Source organism: Coccinella septempunctata, chromosome 8, assembly GCF_907165205.1.
Source record: "Coccinella septempunctata chromosome 8, icCocSept1.1, whole genome shotgun sequence".
In the NCBI taxonomy this organism is placed as follows: Eukaryota; Metazoa; Arthropoda; class Insecta; order Coleoptera; family Coccinellidae; genus Coccinella; species Coccinella septempunctata.
This window is the reverse complement of record NC_058196.1, coordinates 32,447,503-32,475,445: the sequence shown is the minus strand read 5'-3', so window position 1 is coordinate 32,475,445 and position 27,943 is coordinate 32,447,503. Positions and strand designations below refer to the sequence as shown.

Below are 27,943 nucleotides of genomic sequence, written 5' to 3'. Positions count from 1 at the left end.
TATAACGTTGAAATTTCGTTTCGAAATAACGTTACTGGGATACGAATTCTAAACGTTGAAGTTTACTCTGAAATGGCACCACAATTATAAGTCGAAATTCAGTATTCAAGTAGCAATTTGAAGGGTTATCAATATATTTCTTGAACTGGGATTTTTGAACAAGAAAGATAAGGAAACGTTTTTTTTTGGTTGTTAAAGTAAGAGGGGTGTTTGAATGGTCCCTTATTCAACGTTCATATAATGTTAGTTAATTTTTATCGATTTCACGATGAGCAAGAATGATAAGGTTTCTTATTGGGAGTTATACAGTTTCCCCTTGTTGACTATAGTTGAAAAATATACGTTGATTATATTATAGGTTAACGTTGAATTAACGTTATATAAACGTACTATTCAACGTTATATTAACGTATAATTATACGTTATATAAACGTACTATTCAACGTTATATAAACGAATATAATTATACGTTTATATAACGTTGATTAGATGTTATTCGTTGTAATTTGTATTGATTGAACTGCTATCATCTGCGTCAGTTACCAAAATGACGCAGATGATAGCGGTTCAATCAATCAATGAGAGAAAGGTTGGGGGAAAGTGCAATTAAAAAACGGTTCTCAGGAAAATTTAATTAAAGAATAAGGCGAAAATCAAGTTGAATCAATCTAATTATATCAGAAGAGTGTCTTGATTTTATTTGGTAGACTTTCCGATGGTTCCTCTCCCGTTATTTGAAATGTCTTTTCTATATCCATCAAACTTTTCACGGAAACTTATGGGGTTGAATTCTACTCTATGAGATCTTTGAATTTAGGTATCACAGCATGTCTCGCCCATATTCAAAATTTGAATTATATGTTCGCTAGGGATTCAAAAGTTTTCTGATAACCTCCGCGTCCTGCTGCTTGTAACCCAAAGTTCGCTCTACTGTATTTATCTTATAAAAAACGAACATGAACTAAAAAAAAAGTGCACAAACACAACTATGTATAAACGTCACGAAATATTCATGCAATTTCTTCGAAATCCAACCATATACCTCCCAGCACCGACATTATGAACACTTTCTTATCGTATTCCAGCGGTTCCCTTGTTCTTTTGTTGACCGAAAATTCGTATTTTGACAGGAGAGCTATCAGACCAACCTTGGTTTGCATCAGTCCGAATCGTGCACCTAAATTGAAAAAAAATATTATAATTTCAACGCCAAATGAAAGGGTGAAACTATGTTCAATTGACTGAAGAGTATCTGCCAATTAAGAAGCAATAAAACTTGTTGTGTTATACCTATGCAGATTCTTGGTCCTTCGCCGAAGGGTAAAAATGTGAAAGAAGGCCTAGTCTTCTTATTCTCTTCGGAAAATCTGTCAGGATCGAACTTTTCCGGTTCTGGGTAGAACTCAGGGTCGTGCTGAATTCCGATGATGGGAATCATCAGTTTTATACCTTTTTCCAAGACCAGATCCGTATCCGGTACCTTGTATTCCTTGGTGCAGACCCTGTTCAAATTTGGCACAGGTGGATACTTCCTCAGGGTTTCTGGAAGGCACAGAAAATTAATGGTTATGCTTTTACCATGAAAATTTGGAATTGGAAGCCTTGCTATTGGACTGTCTCACCGTTTATTGCTTGGTCCAGATACGCCATCTCCATAACACCCTCATACGTGATCTTCCCGTCGTGTTTCTTCAATACGTCCAATATTTCCCTCCTCAATTTCTCCTGCACGTCTTTGTTCTTCGCCAACTCGTACAGACAGAAGGTCATGGTGGTTGAGGATGTTTCGAATCCAGCCTGGAAGAAGACGAAGGCTTGCGCGGCTATCTCGTTCATCGTGATCTTGTTGTCCTCCTTGTTCAACTTCTCGGCCGCCATGTTCTCATCGTCCACCAGCTTTCCCTTGTTCTTCAACTGGATGAGGAGGTGCATGAAGTCCTTCCTGGTCACGTTGTTCTTCTCCCTGTAATCGACCGTGTCCCTGACCACGTTCATGAAGAAGCTGCTTACGTCTTTGGGGATGATGGTGAGGTTGAAGACGGATGCGACCTCGGGAACGGCGAACGTCAAGAAGGATTTGAAGGTTCTGATGAAGTTACCCTCGAAGAACTCCTTCCCTTTCTGTCTGAAGACGCTGTTCGGGTCTTCCAGACTTTTGCATTCTATACCAAACGCGCAGCTTCCTATTATATCCGTAGTGAACCTGCCTGGAAGGAGAACCAAGAGGAGTTACAGGATTTTCCAAAGTTTTTTAACCTAAAACTTACCTAGGACTTCTTTGATGTCCAACTCTTTCCCTTCAGTTTCGTCCATAACCTTGTGCAAGCCTTCGGTGCAGTCCACGAGCGTTTCAAACATCATCTTCATCTTACCGGAGGTGAAAGTGGGAGTTAGCTTGTGCCTGAGCGCTTTCCACTTGCTACCAGTCAAACTGAACAGGTGAGCGCTCAGGGGATCTGACTTTTCGTTCATGTAAACTCCCCTGTCGACAAAGTGCTGAAAATCCGACTGCATTATGCATTTGATGATGTTCAAGTCCACCGGTATGTAGAAGGGAGTGAGGAGGGTGTAGATACCGCCATGTTTGACACCTTTGGATTTGAAGTAGCGGTAGTATCCCATACCCCTCTCTGCGAAGGAATTCCTACTCAGGATTATGTTGAGGGCGGTGTCAATTATGCCTAAATCGGAGACGAGGATACCTCTTCTTTCCCAGTAGCTCAGCTTGTACTTTATCCAGTTGTATAGGAGGATAGCTCCAGTTACCAGGAGTATGTTGAAGGTGCTCAATATTTCCATGCTAATGCTGTAAGTTATAGCTCATTTGAAAGGCCATTCGCTACTGAGTTGAGAATATTTAACTTATTTTTTTTTGATTCATTGTTCGTTGCCGAAATATTCACATTTGAATTTCAAATAACGTTAGTTTTTCCTTCGAGCATGCTATGTGAATCGATCGAAATTATACTCATTCATTCTTAAATTTCAATGATGAATCTGAAGTGGTTATATTCGGAAAATTGAGGAATCATTCCAATTTTAAAGCTTCAAACAGATTATACGATTTTCAAAAAAAGAATTTTAAACCACGACACTCTTTCTCTATCACAATAGTATTCTTCTTATCTCCGGTATTAATTATAATCATCAGGAAAAAACATCGACTCACCTTCTTCAAATATTATCAATCAAACTGGAATACGAGAACTGAAATAATATCATCGGAAACTCGGCGACTGTTCAATGTCAAATCTACCAACCGAAGAGCGCTTATGAAGCTTCCACTCGGATCTAAATTATAGGTTGAAGAATTCCAACGAATGATTCGTCAGGTGGGTTAGAATTTGGACCCTAACGTGATCGGTAATTTGTACAACTACCGGTAGGATGCAGAGATGGGAGATGACTTGCAACATCGAGTCATAAACAAATAGTTGTATCTGGGAAAGTGAATCCGATAAATATTTACACTATGCTACTGATATCGTCGTTTTTTAAGCTAACGACACCGATGTTGAAGAGGTTTATGCAAGTCATCTCTGGTATTAAGTGTTATTTTGATAAGTTGAGAGCTTGTCGGTGCATCCAGTACATTGGGCTCAAGAAAAAATAAATTATCTGTAATCAAATAAGATAATGAGATCTGCGCCATGTATTTTGATCATGTGATCAGTAGATTAGTGAATTCAATAGTATGAATCACAATTAATTCAGGTGCAACAAACCTGTGGATGTAAATATCAACAACGTAAGGCTCTAAATTGAACTGGGTACCAACAGAACGTCCATTTCTTCTAGAGTTGAGGCTTACCGTGATTTGGATCTCATATCGCCTCATCTGGGCAACGAAGATTGAAGATTGTACATTTTTAAGGGAGCTGCGACCTTAAGATCTATCATGCCTGTTATCGCAGCCAATTCTCTTTCAATTTTTTACTTCTATTACTTCTAGACCCCATCCTCAGGTTGGAATATTTAGCGCTACACTGTACTGATGAGGGACAATGATCCCGGAACCGTTCTAGAAGATGTTTTGACTTCTCTGGGATTTCCTACGCCCGTTAATGATGATAACTCGCATTATCGGAATGGTTGTTTCCAATTTGACCTTATTATTCTTGTTTAATTCGTTGAGTTCCCTTCGGCAGCAACGGATCGACCACTTGTGGCTACTGTGCCACTGAAATAGCTCCACTGTCGACTCTAGTTTCCAATCTTCGGTTACATTTGTACCGATTATTTCTTTTCAGGATAAGAGCCTGCGCAGTCAGTTCGTAGAACCGGCAACGATGTGCATGGAGAGCAGCTATTGGCGGAACAATCACCAACATCGCCAATCCACCCCCACTACATTCCCGGATCACCAACACGACGTTGCCAGACACCACAGTCTCGGCCAACTGGCCTACACCACGTCCCAACCTAAATTCGAGAGGTTTGTACCCTTTTTTATTTCAATTTTCAACGTATCGATTTCATCCATTGAAAATTTTGGACTTTTGCTTTTTTTTTCAGAGATAGACACGGCTCAACCGAACTCCTGTGGCACGGTCGCCATCCTCGGGTGGGTTCGATCCTCTACGATACCCAATTAGACTTTGTAGATTTCGTTCTGCTTTTTCGTTCGTTCAGGTAAGTTCGCACACGTTCGAAGCAGTGAAGAAAGTTCAACCCCTCCTCTGGTTTCAGTTTACTGATAAGAAAAGATCTGCGGGATCTCTTCGAAAAATTAGCAATATCTTATCGAAGCATGGCTGTGAATATATCCGCTCAGAAGGTGAACGGTGTTAAGAAAGCTGACCAAATAAAGAAACTCCAAAAATTAGGTGAGCAATATCAGTTTTTCTGCAATTAATGCACAGGCGACAGGTGACAAGTGACAGGTGACATGCGACAGGTGACATGCGACAGGTGACAAGTGACATGTGACAGGTGACAAGTGACAGGTGACAGTTGACATGTTTGAGATTAGTCGAACAGAGAGTGATGAAGAAACGCGCATTGATAGTTTCACAATATTTCCAAAACGTTTTTTCTTCCAGGTTTACTTACCCGAAACACAAAGGCTGAATTAGAGGGGATCGTCGTGAACTCCCAAAAAAAAGTTTTCGACGCCATAGCCGCCGCGAGTATCTTCACGAACTGCGCGGGCATAGACACCAATAATTCGCAAGTGATCACCCTGTCGACGTTCGCCAAATTTCTGGAAACGAGACAGATGGAGACTTACACGGAGACGCAAGTGAAGGCGTTGATCAGAGTAAGATTTTCGTTGAATTCTTGATTTTTTTTGCTTAAATATATCATCTTCAAGAAACACGAACCGGACGCGACCTTGAGATCGTTAGACTGCCTGTCCTTCGAAGGTTTCGCCAGGTACTTGATGGACAAGAGTAATTATGCCTTCATCAACGAACAGGAAACGCCCAAAGAGAGCGATATGACGAGATCGATGTCAACCTACTACATTGCGTCGTCTCACAATACCTACCTTACAGGTAATACGTCACCTCATCGAACTGTCATTTAAAACATTCCATAAATCCTGTTGTCTCAAGGTTAAACTGTTTATTGTTTCTTCAGGACATCAACTGAAGGGAGAATCGTCTGTGGAACTCTATAGTCAGGTTTTACTGACCGGTTGCAGATGCGTCGAGCTGGACTGCTGGGACGGAGAAGACGGTTTTCCCATGATCTATCACGGACACACGTTCACCACCAAGATACCCTTCAGCGCTGTGGTGGAGAGCATAGATCGCAACGCCTTCGTCATGTCCAAATACCCCGTCATCTTGTCGATAGAGAACCACTGCTCGATGCAGCAACAGACGAGGATGGCGCACATATTCCAGGTGGGTAGATTCGGCGCTTCTATTCGACAGGTCGACAAGTATTAAATCGAAAATGTAATAAATCGAACGAATAAACGGGAAAAATCCGGAAACTCGACTTGCAATAAAATGGAGTATCGTTACATCCCCCTCCACCCAGGAAAATTAAAAATAGCGGATTGAATTCGGATCGACGTTGTCGGCGTTGAGATCTAATTTAATATTCAACAACTGAAGGAGTAAGAAGAATAAAAAGCCCTTTGATTAAAATGGCCACCTGAAATCTTACAAATTTCATGTTTCTGCAAATGGCCCTCAAAATACTATTTTAACCAGTCTTAGGGGCTTAGTAAAACATTTGAAACATGAGATGGCGCTTACATGACTTTAGTCACTTAGTTTCCTCTCTTGCCAACTCTATAATTTTGACGTTGATTTGACAGACTCCTATAGTTTTATGACTGTATCGAACTGGCATCATTCTGGTGCTTTTAGGGCGCGAAAGTTAACAATAATGATGGGAAAAATAGTGAAGGGGTCTGTTAACTATCATTCATTTCCAGAGAATCTTCGGAGAGAAGCTGGTGACGAATTTCCTGTTCGACTCCGACTACAGCGACGAGCCTTCGCTGCCTTCGCCTGAACAGCTGAAAAATAGGATTTTGATCAAGAACAAGAAACTGACGGTGGAAGTGACTGCGCACATGAGCTTCTCGAACGCGTCGTCCACCCCAATGAGGTCAGTATCGTCGATAAATTCGAATTATCACCTCTAGATGACCAGTGCACTACTTTGTCACCACCAAATTCAGCACCAATAACAATTCTCGAACATTTTAACACCGCAGTGAACGTTGCTTCATTCAGTTTTGTTTCCACTTCCCAAAAATATTTCACCCGGGGTCGATTTCGTACTTAGAATCTCGAATTTACCAGATTTACAGTAATTCGTTCCACTGCTATCGACATCTATCAGTGAGTAGCCAAACTAAACAGACATCACTTATCTCAGTCGATAACAGCAGAGAACCTCAGGATATGGTAGTACTTTTTTCTGAAAAGTTTGGAATTATTTCAAGTTCTTGCATCTTTCACTTAGCTTTTCGATCGAAAAATATTCACGAGTTCAACATACATTCGAGCCTAGTCTCTTCCTTTCCTTTCATTCCTTGAAAAAAGTTGTATGCCGAAAAGAAGACTTCGACTTTCAATAAAGGCTTTCCAACATCTTCGTAAATAGACGCCATCTTGTTTTTCAATTGCAGAGATCATTGCGTTTGTATAGTCTATTCCCTTTTATGAAAGCAGTCGGTTGACCTTGAAATTTTTGACAGCTTCCAGACTGTACGGGGCAAAATTGTTGGGGTTATGATGCTCGTCAAAACAATTATTGGTTTCAAAATGGCTCTATGTTGTCCTTCTACATGAAGATTTAGTTCCTGACACTTGTTCATTGCTGTTTTGCAAGCATACTTAGGAACAAAGAGAAGTTGGCCAGTGTGACATTAACGACATTTCATGGGTGCCAACATTAATTCGTTCTGGTGACGACAACTTGAGGAAATTATTCTACGGTCAACCGACTGCTCTTATAAAAGTGAACAGACTATGGATGAGGTCTTGAGCGATCTCTTGCTTCCTTCGGCTTACAACTTGTCGATCCGCCGCTTATTCCTTCAGTGGGACGTTTGCCGTGTTAGCGATGATCAGAAATGTGGAAAAATTTTGACTGATTATTCCAGACCTGGTTCTGGTTTGCGACATTCAGTGCCTGGCCGTACGAGCTCGATAATTAGTAACACGAGCAGCAGTTCATTTAATGATGATTTCAGTGACGATGAGTACGACGATGAGGACGACGAAGATAACGTTGATGGTGAGTTTTTTCGCACTCTCAATTCTCAGTAACCCACCCTTCGTACGAACCCCTCGAAAACAAAAGCTTCACAGAACGAGAACCAACAAAAAAGTCAATCTTTTCAGAGAATTATTCAGAAATATGGAGTTAATAAATGGAGGAGTTCCCTACATGTTGGCCAACCTAGAAAAAGGTCTAAAAGGTCTACCAACGGGGAATGATTGCTTCCTAACGAAACCTACTTCATTCTTTCCGCAATAATCAAATATAATCATGAAATTTTACCGAGCTTTCTAGAGTTTACTGTTAAAGAGAAAAAAAGATTTTCATAACCTCGATTGCTGATTGGTTGAAATTTATGTTGGTATTACTACTTCTTGTGACAATTGACGTGTTTCGTTGGCAAATGTCAAGAAGGAAAAAGTAATCTGTTAGGTTATGGGCAAAGTTTTGGTTAGGTGCACAATCTTTGCTTGAACGCATTCTTGTTTTTTTGTATTTTGAAAGATATACAGCACAGTGACAATGTTAATATTAATATTATATATCAGTAAAAATGGCATTTGCCAAAGAAATATGTCAATTGTCACAAGAAGTAGTAATACCAACATAAATTTCAACCAATCAGCAATCGAGGTTATGAAAAACTTTTTTTCACTTTAACAGTAAACTATAGAAAGCTCGGTAGAATTTCATGAATATATTTGATCATTGCCGAAAGAATGAAGTAGGTTTCGTTAGAAAGCAATCATTCCCCGTTGGTAGACCTTTTAGACCTTTTTCTAGGTTGGCCAACATGTAGGGAACTCCTCCATTTAATTTGTCTGTGATCGGTGCTAACTTCATTTTTATCGAAGTGACATTTACTTGATACCATAGAGTCTCTGTCTGATACGTTTGACAGGAGTTATTCATTCTGTGATCGTGGATTTGTTTGCATTTGCGTTCGGTAAACTTGAAAAGAATCTAAATCTGCTGTTTTTTCAATTGTTTGTCACAGGTCTTAAGGGCCGAGATTTTTATCTGGATACATCACTATCCGCGATCGGTTTTAACCTCACTTTTGTGAGTTTCGTCGATCTGACGTGGACATTTGCCCAACCCTCGATATTTTCTCAGAAAATTGATAGGAATCTATGAAAACCAACACTTGCGTGCCCCACAGGCAAAACTGTCAACGTCAGCTAATCGATAGATTAGGTTAGATTAGGTAACCATAGATTCTTCTCTAGTTCTATCGGAATCTATACGAATTTCTACGTAGCCTTAGAATTCTTGATGATACCGACAGAAACGTATTCTTCGTTCCATTTTTAGCATGTGCAACGACTCATTTGAACGGTTTCCAAGTTACAGATAAACCTCTCACCAGCATCATAACCAACGAAACGACCAGACCGTACGGACTACCGCACGCAGTGGCCAAGACCAGCTCCACCAAGAGAATGGCGCCCGAGGACAAAATGAAGAAACGCGGCAGCCAAATATCCAAGGAACTATCGGACCTCGTCGTCTACATTCAGGTAGACATGTCACATATGCACGATTAAATTCACGCCACATCGGAACTCTGTTTCAGGCGATAAAATTCCGAGGCCTCAACACCATAAGCCCGAGCAGCTCGGTGAAACAGCGTCCTCAGAAAGCGTGCCTATCCAGTTCCGCCAGTTCCATGACGACGGGCAGCAGCACCGCGTCCACCGTCAGCTCCACCGCGACCAACCTGAACGAGTCGGACTCCACCGTCTTCGAGGCGGAACCGAAACCGCCCAGATCCAACACCAACGTACCCTGCTACCAGTGCTCCTCCATCAACGAGAACACCACCAAGAAACTGTGCCGCAAACAACCCTTACAGCTGGTCGCCCACACCCAGACCCAACTGATGCGCACCTACCCGGCGGGCATGCGCATCGACTCCTCCAACTTCAACCCCGTGATATTCTGGTCGTTCGGCATCCAGATGGCCGCGCTCAACTACCAGACGGACGACACGCCGATGCAACTGAACGCGGCCATGTTCGAATCGAACGGCAGGTGCGGGTTCGCGAGCAAGCCGAGCGTGATGTGGGACCGTTCGCACGTCATGTACAGACGGTTCAACCCGTGGGACAAGCAGTTCGACGGTCTGCACTCGTCGCAGGTGGTCTTGCACGTCGTGTCCGGCCAGTACGTCAGCCAGACCAACGTGAACCTGAGCACGTACGTCGAGGTGGAGATCATCGGGATACCGGTGGATTGCAACAAGCACAAGACCAAGGTGGTGCACAAGAATGCGCTGAACCCCATCTGGAACGACACGTTTCAATTTAGGGTGATGTTCCAGGACTTGGCGTTTTTGCGTTTCACCGTCATGGACGCCACCAACAATCACCTATTGGCGCATAGGATTCTACCGTTGAAGTGTCTGAGACCGGGGTATAGGCATCTGCGTTTGAGGTCCCCGCAGAACAAGTACCTGTACATGTCCACCCTGTTCATTTACTCCAGTTCCGAGGAGGAGAGTTTGGAGAATACCAACAGCGACGTCTTGGACAGGGGCCAAGCGGAGATCGAGAAACCTGCCGAGAAATCCGACAACACCTACTTGGGGTTATCCGGAACTCCGTTGTGCGTCAAGAGGAAGATGTTCTTCCTCATGGTGTACGGGGTGGTGGCGGAAGAACCCTACACCATCCTGAAAATCACCCAGGAAAGCTCGGTGCAAGACGTCCTCCTGCTCTGTCTACAAAAAGCCAATATCCAGGCGGAAAAGGTCCACGATTACATCCTGGTGGAGGAAGTGGCCAGGGGTTGGGAGAAAAAAGACCACAATCTACCTTCCAGTCAACGAATACTGGATCTGGACGAACATCCCCTCCAAGCCCAATCCCAATGGAAGGGGGAGGGAAGGTTCATCCTGAAACGGATGGGGAACGACCCCAGCAGTCGCGCGTGGTTGTCGTCCATCAGGAGCGTGGCTAACCGCGAGAGGGAGGCCAGGAAATCGGACGGGGCCCCCAGTAACGCCTGGGAGGAAAACGACACGTTCCTGGTGTGCATATACAACGTATCCCCGGAAATACCCTACGCCATACTGAAGGTACCTTTAAACGCTTGCGCACAAGACGTCCTCGCCCAAGCCCTGGTCAAGGCCAGGCGTATGGAGGACCCGATGAAGTTCGTGATCGTCGAAGAGTTGGAGTGGGGCGGAGCCAACCCCAACATCCAACAACGCGCGCTCTCCGACCTGGAGAACGTCTACAACGCCCAGAGCCACTGGCAGACGCTCGGTAGGTTCATAATGCAGGAGAGGGCGAACGCGACGCCGACCTCCCTGAGGAAGAACCGGATAACGTCGAGCCTGCGCCTGGCGACGTTGGACAGGATCAGCAGGGGCCTCAGCGTGGCTCGGAACGTCGCCAGCGGTAGTATAAAGGCGCCGGTGCAGGTGGCCCTCAGCGATCCTACGGCGTCCAAGTGGCGGAACCACAAGGGCGACGAGTCGAGGAAGAACAACATGCGGTCCAAGGTGCATTCGGAGAAAGAGACTAACGCGACCGGCGGCACCCAAACGAAGACTCAGTGCCACAGAGAGGTGCATTCCGAGGGCGAAACCTTGAGCGACGAGGAGGGCAAGGAGTCCGACCTGATGTCGAGGTTCAAGAAAGTGTCGCTTAGGAAATTCAAAGAGTGGAAATCATGATTTTTGGATTGACTCGAACGGTGTGCGAGTGCTAGAACCTACGGTCGTGTAGTTTTCGAGGTTAGAAAACTGTGCGGTTTGTTTTCGACGACGAGACGTTTATCGAGGTCTGTGAAGACGTAAAATTGTACAGTGGTCGTTCACACCTTGGCGAGTAACACTTTTGTAAAGAGGAATTTTCTTTCCTGGAAGTATTGAGGAGTTTCCTTGATTTTTTCACCCGGTGGTTCAGAAATTCTATTAAAGTTCACACAAAGAAACGCAGGGTATAAATAAATAGTTGCAATTCACTCGTAAAATCTAGCCGATTTCGTAAATAATTAATTTGACAACAGCAAATGACAGTTATTGTCACTGTCACTAAATTGATTCAGTCGGGATCTAATATTGCTTAGTGACGAACCACCGGACGAAAAGTGTTTGCGGACGAAAACTACTTGCATTTAATTTTTTCGCAACTATTCATTTACACCCTGTACTATATGCAGTTCGAAAGACGAAGACAAGCGTTTTATAATCAGTGATTCAAAGAAATACTAGGCAGAAAACCAAAAATGAAAAAGAAACATACAAAAAAATATAAAAATAAAGTGCCAAACAACGCCTGTACATCCATGAAAATAATACCAATTCCAGAGTAGAAAATAATGAAACACTTTGGCACTTTGTTTGTTGTTGTTTTTTTTTAGTGAAACTTTGAACCACTGATTTCGAAGCATCAGCAACTCATCAATCAATTTTTCGATGGAAAATCGATAACGGAAATACAAATTGGCATTCAACCTGAACAGGCGAATACTGATATGTAAAGTTCTGAAAATAATGGCTATAAATCCCCTAAAAGACTATGATCGGAGCTCTTAACTTCTACGTTTACATTGAGGTCGTATTTTATACCGTTTTCCCGTAGTTATCCAACCTATCTTTCTGTAGATGATGAATTGTAAACCCCATTTATTGTTCTCGATTATTTATTATTACAGTTACCACTTGAAGAGTTTATAGAAGTATCATCAAATAAATATGTTCACTAAATATTTCAAGGTCTATGTTTCATTTCTCCACCAAAAGTTCCCTACTATAACATCTTATTTGACCTCAGAGCAACACAACTCCCAAGTAGACACTACAAAATATCACAGCGCCACCTGGCAGGTAACTAGAGTAACTTTCGCAGTACTCAGAAGTTGGCAGCATGTATCCAATTCCTCCCATTGAACTCCCATAGAGTTCAATGATTCCTCCATGCTCTCAGATTGCGATTTCTGGAGTAGCAGAAACTGAGATGCTCGTTTTCGGTACATTCGCCTTCAAAAACCATGCTGAAATGAATTTCATGAATACCGAGGCCAAAAACACTACTTTCCGCTCTATGAGTCGAATTGGAACTTCCCACTCTTGTCTGTGATCGGTGCTAACTTCACTTGTATTAAAACTGATAACGTCAGACAGTAGTTTATTCTATGATCGTAGATTTCTTTACATTTGCATGCATTCTCCAATTTTCTCGAGCTCTTCACGGTCGTTTTTTATTCTCGGCTCACAAAATGAAAGTATCAGGCGTTGATTCAAGACAAACTTGGAAGAAAAAGAGTTATTTCAGAGTCTCTGGTTATTCTCTGATGGAACGATAGGAGTGTCATCTGTCACAGAGACAGGTTGTCTCTGATCTGTCATGTCGTTGTCGTATCTGTGTTCCAAATAAATAAATAGAACTAATGAAGAAATAATAAACTATTTATATTGTGCTGGGTTTATGATGACAACTTGTAAGCGTATTAATCATTTCCTTTGTAATTCATTTCGACTGATTATTGTTATCGATAGACAGTGACTCATGTGAAAAAAATGGAAGTAGACGAAATCGAAAATTTGGCACTAATACTGAAAGCAAATGAAAAGGCAATTTCAGAAGGCGTAAAAAAAGTCTCTCTAACAACCCATGTACTCGAGAAAGTGAACAGTTTGGTGAGTTTACAAATAAAACAACTCATGATAAATCCAACATGCATAGATGTGAGTGACCAGAATTCGACAGAAACAACAAAGAAAAATGTCCAAATCATATTCAAAATGATGCAGAATATCGTGCATCTCAAGCTGATTGCAGATATTGTACCTATTGATAGCACGGTGGATATTTCGGAATTCAGGAATCTACAGATACTAGAGTTACATAAAGTCGATGTTTCCAAAATAGCAGGATTGAATTCCCAACGGTTACATTTACAACAACTCATTTGTTCCAGAGATTTAGATTCTTTGAGAGGTTTACTTGAATATTGCGGAGGGGACTATTGCTCAAAATATATCTGGACTGAACTGAAAAATTTAGTATTATCTTATAACAAATTGACTGCTTTAGATGACAGTTTAGAATGTGTGCCTTGGTTGAGTTCTCTAGATTTGAGCCACAATGAACTGACTAATGTCGATGAAATAGGCTGTTTGAATAATTTGAAGTATCTCAATTTATCTTTCAATAAATTACAGAAGGTACCAAAGTTTTCTGGACAGATCTGCAATAGACTTCAGGTAAATTTGTTAGGTTAGGTCTTTATATAATGTATAATGATCAATAATTCAAATGTGTGTTTTTTCTTTGTAGATTCTGAACCTCGGCAATAATTTTTTAGAGGATATATCCCAGCTAAAAAATCTAGTAAACATATGCGAATTAGATTTGTCTGACAATTGCCTTATCGACCATTCGGAACTAGTTTCTTTATCTCATTTGGCAGCTTTACATTGGCTTTCCCTGGTTGGAAATCCCTTATCGTATCATACCAGACATATTCAAAATACCTGCATCTATCTCCATCAAAACGTAGACCCCCAAAGGTTCATCCTCGATTTCATGCAATTGAGCACGAGTGATGTCAAATTGATTGGAACGTTCCATCCTTTGATGCAAAGATCGAACAGTGACTCATTGAGCGCATCTGAGGGTAGTACGAAGTTGTTAACCTCCATCGAGAGATCTAAAAAGGTGAGAGAAGTAGATATAGAGGACAATAAAAGCGTTGACAAAGAGCCAGTGCTGTTGCCCCAATCATACTCGTCCGTTGATCATTTGGAGGTCAGGAATCACATACATAACTTGAGGGAGACTTATGGAGAATCCTGGTTGAACTACTACAAAGGGCCGATAGAAAAGGATAACTCGATAAATAATTCCCAAGATATGAGTGGTTTCACGGTGCTGGATGAAACTAACAGCATCACCGAGGAAAAAGAACCGAACAATGAAAACCAGGACGAAACGGAAAACAACATTTACAACACCACCGTAGATGAAACATCCGAAGATGAAGATATAGAAGTTAATAGCGAAGAATCGATTTACATGGCTAAGATTCCCGGTGAAGAAGAGGATTTATTTGTGGTTTTCACCAAGGACAGTCTGACTGAAATCGATTGTACGACTAGCAAAGAAAGAGCTAGCTGGGTCCTGAGCACAATAACAAGCTGCGAGTTCATAGATGAAGATCGGTGTACTGTACAGATTAACTTTGATACCTTGAGGAAGGATCGTAAGATGAGAATTTACGATCTTCAAAGTGAGGATGCCGAAAGGCTGCATAACTTCATTGCACATCTGATTGACAGCAGGGAAAAACCTGCACTGAATAAGGTCCTACAATGTATGAAGTGCTTGAAACAGATCCCCAAAGTTGATGACTTGCTGGCAAGTTATAAGGAAGAAACTATGCGATGTCCTGATTGTGGTAGCACCATTCTTGTTGAGGAAAATATTATAGCTGGGGATTAGTACATATCTTCATATGAGTTATTTTGCTTTATTGACAATTGTATAAATGTGTATATCCTACCAGAAATATATTCTATATTTGCTATATCCTTTTCTTAATGTTTTATATTGTTGGCATAATCTTGCCAGGGTTGGATTTGACGCTTGTTACCAATAATTTATTAATGTATAAGACAAATTATAACCATCAGAAGAGTGAAAATTTTAAATTTCTCAAACCACAGAAACGACTCAGTAATGGAAAATCTGTTTAAATCAAAACTAGTTCTATGTAAATATTCTCTGTAATCCTTAGTTCTATGCTCTCAGACAACGTGCGACATCTATTGGCATATCTTCGAAACAATTTCATATTTGTGAATTATTCATAATTTCTCGCCCTCTATAATTTTGTTTGTCAAACACTTTCCTTGTAATGTAGAAAAAATTTTTTGATGAATTTCCAGATGTGAGGTCACAATGACGTCACTTAAATGTCAAATGTGAAATAGGGTTTGGATTTTCGGTAAACATACAAATATTTCAGATGAACTTAAAAATTCTTTTCAATATGAATTCATAAGAGAAGTGAACTGCACTCTGGCAAAGATGAATTTCCACATATTCGGAACAATATCGAGTAAAACCCAAATGGTGAGAATTTGAGTGATTAATTTTTAAAGGGAATTAAATGGACTTGTTTTTTTATAGGTTCAAAGTAAACATTTTATTTATTAGAAGTGAACACCCTAAAGTAACTGAATTTTATTATGGTGGACTATTTAACAGGCCGCTATGTTCCCATCGTTGTTTTTCAAATAATTCTGTTGGTTACTGACCTGTTGATTAACATTGTGTCTATAATTTTGAGATCTTATAATGCGCTAATACTAGTGTTTCTAATGTGAGTAGAAGGAAAAGTGATTTAATCTTCACTAGTTGTACTAAGTATGTTTCAGAATTCAGATTTTGTGCATCATCCTGGCTTTTTCCACAATATTTATCCTATTCTTCTCCACTTACGTATATCAAGTGAGTTTTATCGGTTCCGTAATTTTATTATGATGGTGTTACATGAGAATTTTTAGGTTGGACTCATCGAACTCTTACATGAAAGATTCAAGCATACAATCATTGTGTGCCTGATTTATTTTTTAGCAACTTTAGGTATCAATATTTGGTCACTTCTGCTCAGATATAATGAAACATTCACTGGAAATTGGCCTACAGAATTCATAGTCTTCTACATACTTCATCGACTTTGTGAGTTTACCCCTATACTCATGTGTAGTATCGATATCATTTATTTATTTTACAGTTGCTCCATTATACTATTACGAGTTCAAGAGGTGTTTCCTGCGAATAAGTGATCCCCGTTTTTATGAAGATAGTCGTTAATGATAAATTGGATTAGTTAGAGATCTCAGGAAGAAAAACTCAGAGAATTGCATGAAGTTTCATTTTCGTTGAGTATTGAATAATTTCATTGCGTGAATTATTCTTTGTCTAGTCATTTTAAATGATTTCTAGTCGAATGTGATATTTTCATTTATTTTTGGAATGAATTTTAAGATTGGATTTATTCAATTATATGTGATCAGAAACTTTATCTATATTGAAGTGTTCATATCATCTGGATATCAGTAAATGTGAAAATAAACTTGTGTTTTATTCATATACATTTCGAAAAATCGACCGTTTCCAGGTTCGACTTTGAAATAACAGTGATATTTTTTCAAAAATCGGTAGCGACACTCTTCGATCATGTTTTAACAAGAAAATTGAAATTCCAAAGCTGCCTTGAAAAATTTATATCGCATTTTTTGCCATCTTCGCCAATGTGAAGGAGAAATAGATAGAAATTATCTGCCGGTTCATTGCGATACCTAAAGAAGCCACACAAGATAAGATTATTCTGACTGCAATGACGCAAATTCAAGCAAACCCTCAAAAACAACCAGCAAGGCTAGAAGGCTCTTATGAAAATCAAATAAAGATTTTTCTCGCTGTTTAGAAGTGAAAGTCGTGCAGTTCGAGCAACTTCAGTCTCTGCTCAAAACGGATAGTGTGTACTTTCCTTTATTCCCCACAATTTCGTAATGATTATCAAGAATTTCAAGTTGCTTATCTAAAGGTCAGGTGGTAAATGGAACAATTCTGATTCGCCGAGTGCAGTCGAGCCCACAAACAGTAAACAATCGGTCGTCAAAGTCCTGCTTTCAGTCGTCGAAAAAGATCGATCGAAAAATGGATTCCAACTGCATCACATTGACGAGATTCGTCTTGGCCGAGCAGAAAAAGGCGCCTGGTGCGACCGGGGAGCTGACGCAGCTGCTGAATTCTGTACAGACCGCTGTTAAGGTCATAAGTTATGCTGTTCGTAAGGCTGGCATAACCAAACTGTAAGTTTCTGGTGGTTCAACCGAAAATTATCAATCATTTTCACCTGGCGATCACGACAGGTCATCACAATTGTGAAGAAATTCAATTCACCAGTGGCGTAGCTAAGGGTAGAACCCCACGATCGAGTTTATCCGCGGATCAATTGCATTATATGCTATCTGATTGGTTCTTAAGAACTTAAAGTTTGTTCATTCTAGAAATGCAGACTAATTATCTATTTTCCTTCAATTCAATACTTACAGATTTGGAACTGCTGGAGAGACTAATGTACAGGGTGAGGAAGTCAAGAAGCTGGACGTTTTGGCGAATGAATTATTCATAAATATGCTGAAATCTTCGTACACTGTAGCACTATTGATATCAGAAGAAAATGAGACAGTGATTGAAGTAAGAAAAATTATGATTTATCAACCGTTTCTCATATAAGAGAGCTAATAAATCATAAAAAATTCATCATTATTATTTCATTCAGATAGAAACCGAGAGGAGAGGAAAATACATTGTGGCTTTCGACCCATTAGACGGATCTTCCAACATCGACTGTTTGGTTTCTATTGGTTCGATATTCGCCATCTGGAAGAAAACCGACAACACCGCACCAACCCTTGCCGATGGCTTACAGCCAGGGAACCAGGTTGTGGCAGCAGGTAAAAAACGACTTATTTACTGAAGAAATTCGAATAAAAGTTTGCACTAACATGTTCAAAGTATCAGAGCACTCAAAATGTCAACATAACCTTCTGTGGGGCAACTTTTCTCATTTGTTCTCATCAGATTTTCCTTGATTAGGTTACGCGCTCTATGGCAGCGCCACCATGATGGTCCTCTCGCTGGGATCCGGAGTAAACGGATTCATGTTAGATCCGTCCATAGGGGAATTTATCCTCACCGACAAGGACATGAAAATCCCCCAGAAAGGCAACATCTACTCGATCAACGAAGGTTACACCCACCTCTGGGACGACGCCATCAAAGAGTACGTTCAGAACAAAAAGGATCCGTCCAAGGGAAAGCCTTACAATGCTAGGTATGTCGGTTCTATGGTGGCCGATGTTCACAGGACCATCAAATATGGAGGTGTATTCATCTATCCTGCCACCAAGGCTTCGCCCAATGGAAAAGTAAGGATCGAAAAATAATTTCTCTAACAATTCAGGAGGTTTTAAGTTGAGGCATGTAACTAGATTCTTTTTTCGCGTTTGTTAACAAGCTTGAAGGCGCTTAGATTCTGAAATAGTTCGATATCGTCGGGGTATTTCTGTATCAACTAGTAATTTTTGAATAATTTATGGTCAAAATCTCAGTAAGCTTAGAAGGTTCAAGTTATATACGACAGTTTGACCTGCAAATTAAAACGTCATCGTTTAGGTTGGGAGCATCACGTATACCCAAGTGAAGAATTGTGAAACTTCATTACACCCCACTTGGACATTTCCCCTCAACTATTGTGTTGAAGTAATTGCTGAATAATTCATGGTAAAATTTTATTCAGTATCTCCGTAGGCTTAAAAGGTTCAAGTTAAATACGACAGTTTGCAATTAAAACGTCATCGTTTAGGTTAGGAGCATCACGTATATACCCAAGTGAAAAATTGTGAACCTTCATTACACCCCACTTCCCTCAACTATTGAGTTGGGGCAATTGCTGAATAATTTATGGTCAAAATTTATCGAGTATCTCCATAGGCTTAGAAGGTTCGAGTTAAATACGACAGTTGGCAAAATCCGTTTCCGTTGAAGAGATGTACAATATCGAATTTTCAGTTACGTCTTCTTTACGAATGCATACCGATGGCCTTCATCATGACACAAGCAGGAGGGGCAGCTTCAAACGGGCAAATACCCATCCTGGACATTCAGCCCAAGACAATCCACGAAAGATCTCCAATATTCCTAGGGTCTCCAGACGACGTCGATGAAATTCTCCAAACCATCCAGAAACACAAAAAGTAAACCAACAGAGAGAGAAAAACAGATATTAACTTTTTATAAAAAATATATATTGTAAATTAAAATCAATAAGCTTCAACAAGTGTGAATAATCTTATAACTCCTTATATACATCGGTAGTAAATTAAAAAATTTATCGATAAAATCTTTTTCATCCCGTTCAGAACAAATTCCGGCAAATTGGACACGAACTCTTGTTACTCGTGCTGAACCATTTGTACTGAAAATAAAAAAAATTAAAAATATTTAACCGCTCATTCATTAGAACAACTCTCCAGTAACCTCGTGAGAGACACTCACCAAACAAGCCGAATGGAATTTTTTCTTGCACATCTGACATGATAACTTGGGCAACTGGTAAGTACCGGGATGCAGGACCGCGAAACAGATGTAACATTCTTCCACCCCGTCGAATTTTTTGTCCAAATTATTGTTCCACAACGACAGCCCGTCCCAGATTCTACCGTTCTGAAAATTAAACATTTCATCCCATCTTCGGCGAAAAACAAACCTTTGTACCCACCTGATGAAGGACGCATTTCTTGAATTGCATAAGCCACTGCTTGTGGGAAGTACCACCAATCTGTCTGTTACAGTGAACGTCCGGACCGGCGAGAGGATAGTTCGTAGGCAGAGTTATAACGAGCTCCATCTGTGAATCGTCCACTGTATAAACGGCAACGACTTCCCTGACCGTTGGCAGAACTTTAACCTGAAAAATTATAACCATCAAACCTGTCAAATCATCAGTTTTCAAGTTCAAAACCGACCGTCATATTCTTGAACGTCTTCTCGTGCTGCGTTATATCCTTCAGTTCGCGGTTACACAACAGTGGCGAAACGTAAGTCGACGTTATCCTCTCCACGATTTGCGCTATCCTAGCGTCCACGCCCGTCCACCACTGACGGACCAGAGCGGGCAGCTGAGACACTGCCGAGTGATAAATCCAACAAACCATATGTTCCAACTCGGCACTACTACAAATTTCTGAAAAAACATAACAGGTTATGGGCCCAGTTCACAAAAACCGAATGAAAAACTCTTACTTCCGGCGTCAAATTGAACCCTCGAAGAGAACCATTCGGCGTGGTACAAATTCTTGGATTCGGCTTGGTGGAGGATCTCAATCGGCATCAAACGGAACAAGTTATCCAACAGACTTTTCAATATATCTTCTTGCCTAAAATTGAAAATTTACAGATACTTTCGAACTTATCGGACACGTAAAAAACATACTTCAACCAATCGGCGTATTGGAATTTTAATTCCATGGAAGCGTTTTCGCAAAGACATAGCATTATGTCCCATATCAGTAAATAGGCGAGGGTGTAATTGTAGGAATCGGTGAATGGTTCCACGCGGCAACTGTCCTCTCCTAACCTACAAATTATGTATGAAAATCTATGCTTCGAGTTCAAAAAAGTTAGGTTAAATTAGGTTATATTCACTCACTTCAAATCTAGGAGCATGGTACTGACGATATCCTGCGTAGATAGGCAAATACCCTTGAACATTTCAAATACCAATCCGTCTTTATTTGGAGTGTTAGTATCAACAGCCTCCGAATCTATTTCAACCAAACCGGGTATTAAACTCAGCAAAGTTTTATATCCAGCCAGTTGCAGAGTTGTAGAGGTACTCGTCAACAATTCGCAAGAGTCCTTGAGAAGTTTAGACCTCCTCGACGGCATCTCCACCGATTTCTTGAATATGATTCTATGGTCGAAGCAACTGGTCATGGACGCGAAGTTGTACAAGGTAGGTAATTCTTTGATGGGTAAAGACCGCTGCATCTCCTTGAAATGACCTGGAAGTAAATCGAAAATATCCCTCGAGTTCGGTAGGCGCAAATGCTATGACAGCTGTCAACGCTGACGTTGGTGAAACTTCACCCTCTCCAAAACATACCTGATAAACTGAGCCACAACTTGACCAAATCGTTCTGAGCTACCTCGGCAAACAGATCGTCCCACTCCTTGATCCACGTTACATATTTTTCGGTCTCCCTCAACTGATCTACTTTTTCCTTGACGGTTTGATACAACTCAGTGACTGCTATGATCATCGGTCTGACCTGATATTACAAGAAAAAAAAGACGTAACATGATTTATTGTAATGATAGCCTGATGTCGTTGTCTCTCACCTTCTCTACTTTGCATATTTGCGTCAGCCTCTGCAGCCATTCTGTCATGCTTATGACAATTAGGTCAATCTGTTTACTTGACAACGAATCAAACTGATATTTGATCAGTTCATTGAACAACCTCGCAGTCTCTAAAATGGTTTGATATGGTCGCCAATCCAACTTGAAACTGAAAGATAAAAAGTTTTGTAGGTCGCTTCAAAGATCTTGAATTCCCGACGAATGACTAAACTTGGCAACACTGTCCGACCCTTATCGCGTTAAATTAACTTTTCTTCGCCTTCCAAGTAACATTTGTCACTTTTCGATACAAAAATTCATAACTTACCTTTCCCAACTGAACTTCTCCGCGTCCTGCCTCAACTTGTCCAACGTCGACATAACCTCCGCAATCTGCACGTCAATTTCCGGACAACGCGCCAAACACCTGAGTATAATGATCCTGCTGACGTCATCGAACGTATGCGTTACGTAATCGTAATCTAAATGTCGCGCGAAAATCTGAGTGGCATGAACGACCGAAAGTTTGTCATCGATGGTGACGTCTTTCAATAAATCATCGTAAACTACGATTGGGTCTTCGTTTAGCAACTGAGTTTGGAAAGTGTAGATCGTCCTTGCCCAGAGCCAAGATTTGGAACGCGCCTGATCCTGCAGGGATAACCTTAGGGACTTCCTATCGTTTTCTGTTAGAAGTTTCAATTGGTCCACACAAGTGGAAAGTGCTTTTTCCACAAGTTCCCCTATCTTCGTAGAAAATTTGACCTGCAAATCAAAACGTCAAGAATCTATGATTCTTCTTTGACATATGACACATTCCTATGAGGTTAGGTTTAATATGACACATTCCCGTTAGGTTAGATCAGTGAACTCCAAAAGACCTCTTTTCTAAGGCCACCGAATGCGAAGTTGAGCGTTTTCAATGCCAATGTAAGTGACAAGCTACGAATCGAGTAACGTAGCTTGTCATTTAGCATTGAAAACGCTCGGTTTCGCTCAATTTGGCCGGTCAACCTAAGAAAATCATTTAGAGTTCACTGGGTTAGGTGAGGTTAGAAAATTTTACCTGTAAATTAAAAGGTCATCGTTTGGGTTAGGAGTGAAAAATCTATGATTCTTCTTTGACATATGACACATTGCTATGAGGTTAGGTTCAATATGACACATTCCTTTTAGGTTAGGTCACTTACCGTTTGGTAATTACTCATGAAGCACTTGCCCAGCTCCAAATCGTACAGCGTCTGGGACACCCAATCGATTCTCGAGTCCAGAACAGACCAAATTTCCGCAATTCGCTCGGCTTCCTCCTCGTCATCGTCCGCATCTTCCACACTCGCAACAAGAACCTTAACCTTCACGTATACCCAAGTGAAGAATTGTGCACCTTCATTACACCCCACCTGTACGTCTTCCCTAACCTCAAACTCCTCGTAACAACTGGCCAATCTCCCTTTCAAATATTCAGCCCACTCACAAACGTTAATCAAACAGTTGCGTCTGTCCAATATGAAATTATTATCGAACAATTTGCTCAAGATACCGTTCATTTTAAGTGGGGTCGCCCTGTAAATAGCCCGACATAAATTGATCAAGACTTCGATCAACCTTTCGAGTTTTTCATCGTCCACATCCTCGCCTTCCAGCAATCCACGAGCGAAGGACACGATTTTATCGATGGTGGCTTGTAAGTCTTCCTCAGGGAGACTACTAGATAGTAAGGTCAAAGCGTCCTGCCATGCTGTTTGAGCCTCCCAGATTGTATCGCTGGATAAATAATCGGTGTCGATGCTGGTGTCACAAGACAGGGTAAACAACGCCAAGAGCAGTTCATCCGTGAACGTTAGAAGATAATTCTTCGTGTATATCACAGCTGATAAATAAGAAGCTAAACTCGTGCAAGTATCTATAGAATGCAAATGATCCTTAGGACGCAGAAGAGGTTGCTTCAATTTCTCCAAAATCTTCGAGATGGCATCGTGGCTCACATAGAGTTCTGAAACAAATGTCATCTGTCACTGTCACTTTGACAAGATAGGTTAGGTTAGAGGACTGTGGGTGAAATTCATTACCTTCCTCGTCGTTTTCAGTAATCGCAAGCTTTAAAAGCGCACTCAACTCAGCAGGACAACAATCGGATATTTCTTTCTCGACAATACCGACCAGAAAGTTTGAAACTTTATCGCTCATCAACCATTTTCTTATAAGAGGTTCCGTGTTGAACCGGTGAGACAACGCTTCCTCCAAACACCAACCAAGACATTCCTCGTTCGAAACCTGAAATGATAAGTTAAAAAAACTAAACCACAGAAGATTAAACGATTTACCTCACTCAAACTATCTAGAATCATTCGTTTTCCGTCGCCTTCCGAATATTTGAAGGTTAAGAAGACGATGTGCACGAGAGATTTACACTGTAGACTGTGGCAACCTAACCAGTTCCTCAAAAGATTCTCAAAGACAACATCACCGCTACTTTTTCCATCTTTACCCATCGTCTCGCATAATTGATCGAAGAAACCCCTCGAATCGAATTCGTCGATCAGGATGGCCACTTGATCCAACAGTTCCCTCGATTTTCTCCCATTGACGAGTTTAACGTAGGTGCTGCATATTTTCAGAACAGCGTTTGTTAAACTCTTCGTGTAGAATTCGTTGAGTTGGTCAAACGAACTACTCTGGTGATGCGACTCGATGGTTTGGTCGTTAGAATCGAATTTAACCTTCAGGGATTTCTTAATTTTAGCCGTGTGCTTCATGGTCTTGAGGAATTCTATCTGTCTTTCCGATACACAAGAGATTTTCTCGGAATTCAAAGAGTCCAGATCGATCAGAACCCCTTCGAAGAGGGAGTTTATATTGTCCCAAAAGTACGTCAAGTACCTGGAAATTTAACACGTTAAGCCATACCGTGGATAATTTAGAAAACATTTTTAATCACCTGAAATAATTGGAATTTTCATGGACGTTATTCCTGCTCCAATATTGTACCAGAGAAGCCGTCTGATTGTAAATCGTCTTGTAGCAAGCTTGAGACTCCGTCAAACACCAATGGATGGACGTTATCAGATACAGCTTGATGATTTTCTCGCAAAGAGGAATGTTCGACTCGTTTTTCATTATGACGTATCGTATGCATTCTATTAAAGAAGTCGATATGGCTGTCGACTCCGATTTACTCGCCAACACTGTCTTTTGCTTCAAACTATGAGAAAAATCGATAAAACAGTTTCAACGATGAAAATTATACCAAACTCACCCTAAACAAAGGTTTTGAAAGAAATTATGGTAGAAAGTATTAACATCTACGATATCCATCATATTCGACAACAGAGGTAGAAGGTTCGGAAATATCACTGAAGCGTTACCTTGCCCTCCATCTTTGAGCACTCTCCAAAGTTTTGGCAACATCAATTTGTCTATGTTCACCTTCGAGTTCCAATTCTTCATAAAAACAACGATTACAAATCTGCAAGGCGTTCATTCATCGATACTTACTTTTATAGACGATATGGTGAGCAATACGTTTTGCCAAACCAACGGTAGCACTACAGGATCGCTCTCGTCAATACTGCCGAGAGTATAAGAAACGACGTGTCCCTCCTCCTTCTCCAACAAAAACGGTGCTTTCTCGAAAAGAGCGGTCAAAACTTCGAACCAAGCTGCCCTAATAACCGTTAGATTATGCTTTGAATACTTCCAGAATTTATTGTTACTAATGATCCTCCTGTTGAGTTCGGCGGATTCCTCAATTTTGTCTTTGGGAATCTTCTTCAAATACAACGAGTATCCGTGTAAACTCGATATCAATACCCTCTCATGTTTAGCCACAAGTTCTTCCGGAGTACTATGTTTAGGATTGCCTACAGTTTGAGTCGTCTGTACGAATAAATTGTCGAATATGTAATCTAATATCTCTTTGTTACAAAAAACTATAACCTCCTCTATTTTCTTCTCGGGAAAAGCGTTCTGAAAAACATAAATGAATATTAATAAGTTAATCAATCAAATCAATTGATAACTCACCTTAAAAGACGATGTTGCGGCCGATGCGGCTGGAGGATAAGTGTCATATTGGGAAGTGAACCATGCAGCTATCAAAGATTTCAGAAAAGGGGCCAAATTCCTTTTCACTTTTTGCACGACCTCATTGTGGGCTATATGTGTTGCTTCCCTCACTTTATGCTCAGAATCCGTAGCCAAAGTGTTATATAATCGAGGCCAACAAGGTAGAACAGCTTTCACAATATCTGCATCGGAGTTTTTAACCAGATCGGCAAATTCTTGTAAAGCCTGAAAGAAGTAATGAAAATGATTCAAATTGAATTATGAGAGTCAAGATTGGTGCCACATAAGAGATTTGTACTTAGTTAGCGTCAAATTACTTTTATCTTAGTTGTATTGTCTTTTTTATTCATTTTCTTGAATACCAGCTGGAAGTTTGCATCAATGCCTAGTTCTATTTCTTCTGTGGCCATTAGCGGAAAAATTAATCCAGTTTCTTTCATTCCGGTGAAACCAGAAAATTGAGGTATAGTGTTGCTCAAAAATTCAGCGCTTCTTCCACTATTAGAAGGCTGAAATAAAAACATCATTACACACTCTGATAATAAACAAACACTAAGAATAACAATAACTTACCTTCGCGTTATTTTTGGTTCTTTGAGCCTGTCTATTTTTACCACCCATTTTTTTATAATAAAATGTTCGTTTCACGATAAAAGTGCAATTGTAAAAAGATTATTCTTTAAGTTTATTCTACGTCCTGCGTTTGTTTTGAGTATTGACAGATGATGTCACGATAGAAACTAACCTCAATAATCGATACAAAAGGTCTACCCATAGACCCATAGAGTCTTGTCTCTTAGCATAGATTATAGGGATATCTAAATCGTAGGCCAATTGAGCAGTTGTCCAAATTTTATATTTTCCTGCACCTAACCTAACCTGTTTTCACCGCGATCGTTTCATTTTCATCAGTATCATCAATTAAGGTTTTATAAAACTTGAAGATAACATGGATTATTTAGAAGAGCAAAAAAATGAAATAGAAGCCCTTGAATCAATATACTATGGAGATATCAAAAGTAAGATTTTCCATCCGGATTCTAGCAACAGATAAAAATGTGTATTTAGTTTTAGAAACTGAACCCAAATACAGATTTACCATTCCAATTAAGTCTGAGGACTATGAAGAAGATACGAACAATGGGATGGCATGCGATTTAACATTCACGTACACAGAAAAGTACCCTGACGAAGGACCAATAATTGAAATAGAAGATCCCGTTAACTTTTTACAAAACAATGAAAAAGAATTGGAAGAGTTCCTACAAGGCCAAGTGAGTCTAGAAAGATCTTTGAATTTTGTCGATCTGTTCGTCAAATATTTTCATAGGTTCAAGAGAATTTGGGTATGGTGATGATTTTCACCCTTGTTTCATCGGGCCAGGAATGGCTCAGTTTGAAATGGGAAAATGTGAAGAAAGAGAGGGAGGAGATTGTAGCTAGAAAGTTGATGGAAGAGGAAGAAGCAGAAAGAGTGAGTTCATAATAATATCCATCAAATGTGTTTCTCTTCATATTACTTACCTTGATCTTCTTTTCCATATAATTGTTGTGATAATTTTTTCAGAAAAGGTTTGAAGGTACTAAAGTAACAGTTGAGACTTTCATGAAATGGAAGATGGCATTTGAAGATGAAGTAGGAATAACGAAAAAACGGGAAATAATAGAGAGGGAAGGCAAAAAGCTCACCGGCAGAGAATTGTTCATCCGTGATAATACTTTGAATGAGTCTGATCTTAAATTCTTGGCAGATGGTAAGTGGAAATTTTTTTTTAAACCACTGGGTTCGCTACTAAAACCACTTTTTTCTCTTCATCATTACTAAAAAGTCGATTTTCGAAAATTCTCATTAGCAATTATAATTCGTTACATTATAAAAAATTTCACAGGGGAATCTGTAAAAGTGGATGAATCGTTATTCCAAGATTTAGAAGACTTGGATTTAGATGATGACGATGACGAGGATGATGAAGACTTTGATCCCGACAATTGTGATAGCGATGATAGTTGATAAACGCAGCATGAATTTAATTAGTTTTTCTATGAATAACATAATTTTTAATTCTTAGAATTTCTAATTTATCGAAAAGTATTTGGGGGTACTAAAACTCAGATTTGTACTCGGCAGATAAAGATTTTTCATTAGACCATACTTTCCATTTTTTGAATTTGTTAACTTCACAAATTGTGTACTATATCCTGTAAGTTGGTCTCAATAAATTATTCCATCGATTCTTACGCTATTATTCTTTTTT

The 27,943-nt window shown here is 40.2% G+C and overlaps 7 protein-coding genes across 13 annotated transcripts in view; 5 read left to right on the top strand and 2 right to left on the bottom strand.

Moving 5' to 3' along the window:
• The window catches only part of LOC123318554 (1-phosphatidylinositol 4,5-bisphosphate phosphodiesterase epsilon-1-like), a 96,798-nt gene extending 84,844 nt beyond the window's left edge, over nt 1-11,954 (top strand). For 3 of the 6 annotated variants that reach the window (XM_044905216.1, XM_044905215.1, XM_044905220.1), the window contains 10 exons: nt 4,251-4,435; nt 4,516-4,632; nt 4,690-4,826; nt 5,043-5,260; nt 5,315-5,498; nt 5,584-5,852; nt 6,395-6,570; nt 7,574-7,707; nt 9,040-9,212; nt 9,269-11,954. In XM_044905216.1, coding sequence (XP_044761151.1) covers nt 4,251-4,435; nt 4,516-4,632; nt 4,690-4,826; nt 5,043-5,260; nt 5,315-5,498; nt 5,584-5,852; nt 6,395-6,570; nt 7,574-7,707; nt 9,040-9,212; nt 9,269-11,374 — 3,699 coding nt within the window. In that variant the 3' untranslated portion in view covers nt 11,375-11,954. The remainder of the gene's footprint in view (nt 1-4,250; nt 4,436-4,515; nt 4,633-4,689; nt 4,827-5,042; nt 5,261-5,314; nt 5,499-5,583; nt 5,853-6,394; nt 6,571-7,573; nt 7,708-9,039; nt 9,213-9,268) is intronic. The other 3 variants (XM_044905219.1, XM_044905218.1, XM_044905217.1) reach the window with 3 other exon arrangements.
• Nucleotides 618-3,444, bottom strand: LOC123318555 (probable cytochrome P450 6a14). The gene is made up of 5 exons (XM_044905221.1): nt 3,170-3,444; nt 2,268-2,806; nt 1,623-2,207; nt 1,291-1,542; nt 618-1,177 (listed from the first exon to the last, which is right to left on the bottom strand). Exons 2-5 carry the CDS (start codon nt 2,797-2,799, stop codon nt 1,011-1,013), a joined length of 1,536 nt encoding a protein of 511 aa, XP_044761156.1. The 5' UTR covers nt 2,800-2,806; nt 3,170-3,444; the 3' UTR covers nt 618-1,010.
• A 1,055-nt stretch (nt 11,955-13,009) lies between the features above and the next one.
• LOC123319483 (serine/threonine-protein kinase 11-interacting protein) lies at nt 13,010-15,231 on the top strand. Of its 2 annotated transcripts, XM_044906484.1 has the most exons (3): nt 13,010-13,143; nt 13,202-13,909; nt 13,983-15,231. In XM_044906484.1, exons 2-3 carry the CDS (start codon nt 13,223-13,225, stop codon nt 15,144-15,146), a joined length of 1,851 nt encoding a protein of 616 aa, XP_044762419.1. In that variant the 5' UTR covers nt 13,010-13,143; nt 13,202-13,222; the 3' UTR covers nt 15,147-15,231. The 2 variants fall into 2 exon arrangements, with proteins under 2 accessions (XP_044762419.1, XP_044762418.1); XM_044906483.1 differs by having other exon boundaries at nt 13,041-13,909.
• Nucleotides 15,232-15,617: 386 nt separating this feature from the next.
• LOC123319486 (transmembrane protein 138) lies at nt 15,618-16,785 on the top strand. Its single transcript, XM_044906488.1, has 5 exons — nt 15,618-15,779; nt 15,837-16,029; nt 16,085-16,157; nt 16,214-16,388; nt 16,444-16,785. The coding sequence occupies exons 2-5, from the start codon at nt 15,896-15,898 to the stop codon at nt 16,521-16,523; spliced, it is 462 nt and encodes a 153-aa protein (XP_044762423.1). The 5' UTR covers nt 15,618-15,779; nt 15,837-15,895; the 3' UTR covers nt 16,524-16,785.
• Nucleotides 16,786-17,282: 497 nt separating this feature from the next.
• Nucleotides 17,283-19,623, top strand: LOC123319484 (fructose-1,6-bisphosphatase 1). The gene is made up of 5 exons (XM_044906485.1): nt 17,283-17,527; nt 17,771-17,915; nt 18,001-18,175; nt 18,318-18,649; nt 19,293-19,623. Exons 1-5 carry the CDS (start codon nt 17,373-17,375, stop codon nt 19,479-19,481), a joined length of 996 nt encoding a protein of 331 aa, XP_044762420.1. The 5' UTR covers nt 17,283-17,372; the 3' UTR covers nt 19,482-19,623.
• Nucleotides 19,507-26,422, bottom strand: LOC123319482 (E3 ubiquitin-protein ligase listerin). The gene is made up of 19 exons (XM_044906482.1): nt 26,262-26,422; nt 26,006-26,197; nt 25,647-25,913; nt 25,119-25,589; nt 24,880-25,064; nt 24,562-24,825; nt 23,948-24,503; nt 23,693-23,897; nt 22,814-23,616; nt 21,952-22,388; nt 21,624-21,792; nt 21,388-21,553; nt 20,932-21,286; nt 20,716-20,859; nt 20,526-20,659; nt 20,249-20,466; nt 20,002-20,190; nt 19,779-19,946; nt 19,507-19,698 (listed from the first exon to the last, which is right to left on the bottom strand). The coding sequence occupies exons 1-19, from the start codon at nt 26,307-26,309 to the stop codon at nt 19,639-19,641; spliced, it is 5,031 nt and encodes a 1,676-aa protein (XP_044762417.1). The 5' UTR covers nt 26,310-26,422; the 3' UTR covers nt 19,507-19,638.
• A 123-nt stretch (nt 26,423-26,545) lies between these two features.
• LOC123319485 (RWD domain-containing protein 1) lies at nt 26,546-27,926 on the top strand. The gene is made up of 5 exons (XM_044906486.1): nt 26,546-26,707; nt 26,757-26,962; nt 27,019-27,162; nt 27,256-27,442; nt 27,578-27,926. Exons 1-5 carry the CDS (start codon nt 26,638-26,640, stop codon nt 27,697-27,699), a joined length of 729 nt encoding a protein of 242 aa, XP_044762421.1. The 5' UTR covers nt 26,546-26,637; the 3' UTR covers nt 27,700-27,926.
• The last annotated feature ends 17 nt before the right edge of the window (nt 27,927-27,943 follow it).

What these genes read in the sequence shown, in the direction of transcription:
- LOC123319482 (XM_044906482.1), bottom strand. Translation starts at nt 26,309, where the DNA reads ATGGGTGGTAAAAATAGACAGGCTCAAAGAACCAAAAATAACGCGAAG. An exon ending in ACAATACAACTAAGATAAAA is followed by an intron (nt 25,914 to 26,005) that starts GTAATTTGACGC and finishes TACTTCTTTCAG; the next exon opens with GCTTTACAAGAATTTGCCGA. An exon ending in GAAAATTCCAATTATTTCAG is followed by an intron (nt 24,504 to 24,561) that starts GTGATTAAAAAT and finishes TTAAATTTCCAG; the next exon opens with GTACTTGACGTACTTTTGGG.
- LOC123319486 (XM_044906488.1), top strand. Translation starts at nt 15,896, where the DNA reads ATGGTGGACTATTTAACAGGCCGCTATGTTCCCATCGTTGTTTTTCAA. An exon ending in CTAATACTAGTGTTTCTAAT is followed by an intron (nt 16,030 to 16,084) that starts GTGAGTAGAAGG and finishes AGTATGTTTCAG; the next exon opens with AATTCAGATTTTGTGCATCA. An exon ending in CTACATACTTCATCGACTTT is followed by an intron (nt 16,389 to 16,443) that starts GTGAGTTTACCC and finishes TTTATTTTACAG; the next exon opens with TTGCTCCATTATACTATTAC.
- LOC123319484 (XM_044906485.1), top strand. Translation starts at nt 17,373, where the DNA reads ATGGATTCCAACTGCATCACATTGACGAGATTCGTCTTGGCCGAGCAG. An exon ending in GAACCAGGTTGTGGCAGCAG is followed by an intron (nt 18,176 to 18,317) that starts GTAAAAAACGAC and finishes TTCCTTGATTAG; the next exon opens with GTTACGCGCTCTATGGCAGC. An exon ending in AGGCTTCGCCCAATGGAAAA is followed by an intron (nt 18,650 to 19,292) that starts GTAAGGATCGAA and finishes TCGAATTTTCAG; the next exon opens with TTACGTCTTCTTTACGAATG.
- LOC123319485 (XM_044906486.1), top strand. Translation starts at nt 26,638, where the DNA reads ATGGATTATTTAGAAGAGCAAAAAAATGAAATAGAAGCCCTTGAATCA. An exon ending in AAGAGTTCCTACAAGGCCAA is followed by an intron (nt 26,963 to 27,018) that starts GTGAGTCTAGAA and finishes ATATTTTCATAG; the next exon opens with GTTCAAGAGAATTTGGGTAT. An exon ending in AAGAGGAAGAAGCAGAAAGA is followed by an intron (nt 27,163 to 27,255) that starts GTGAGTTCATAA and finishes TAATTTTTTCAG; the next exon opens with AAAAGGTTTGAAGGTACTAA.
- LOC123318555 (XM_044905221.1), bottom strand. Translation starts at nt 2,799, where the DNA reads ATGGAAATATTGAGCACCTTCAACATACTCCTGGTAACTGGAGCTATC. An exon ending in TCTGGACCAAGCAATAAACG is followed by an intron (nt 1,543 to 1,622) that starts GTGAGACAGTCC and finishes TGTGCCTTCCAG; the next exon opens with AAACCCTGAGGAAGTATCCA. An exon ending in AGGACCAAGAATCTGCATAG is followed by an intron (nt 1,178 to 1,290) that starts GTATAACACAAC and finishes TTTTCAATTTAG; the next exon opens with GTGCACGATTCGGACTGATG.
- LOC123319483 (XM_044906484.1), top strand. Translation starts at nt 13,223, where the DNA reads ATGGAAGTAGACGAAATCGAAAATTTGGCACTAATACTGAAAGCAAAT. An exon ending in AGATCTGCAATAGACTTCAG is followed by an intron (nt 13,910 to 13,982) that starts GTAAATTTGTTA and finishes TTTTCTTTGTAG; the next exon opens with ATTCTGAACCTCGGCAATAA.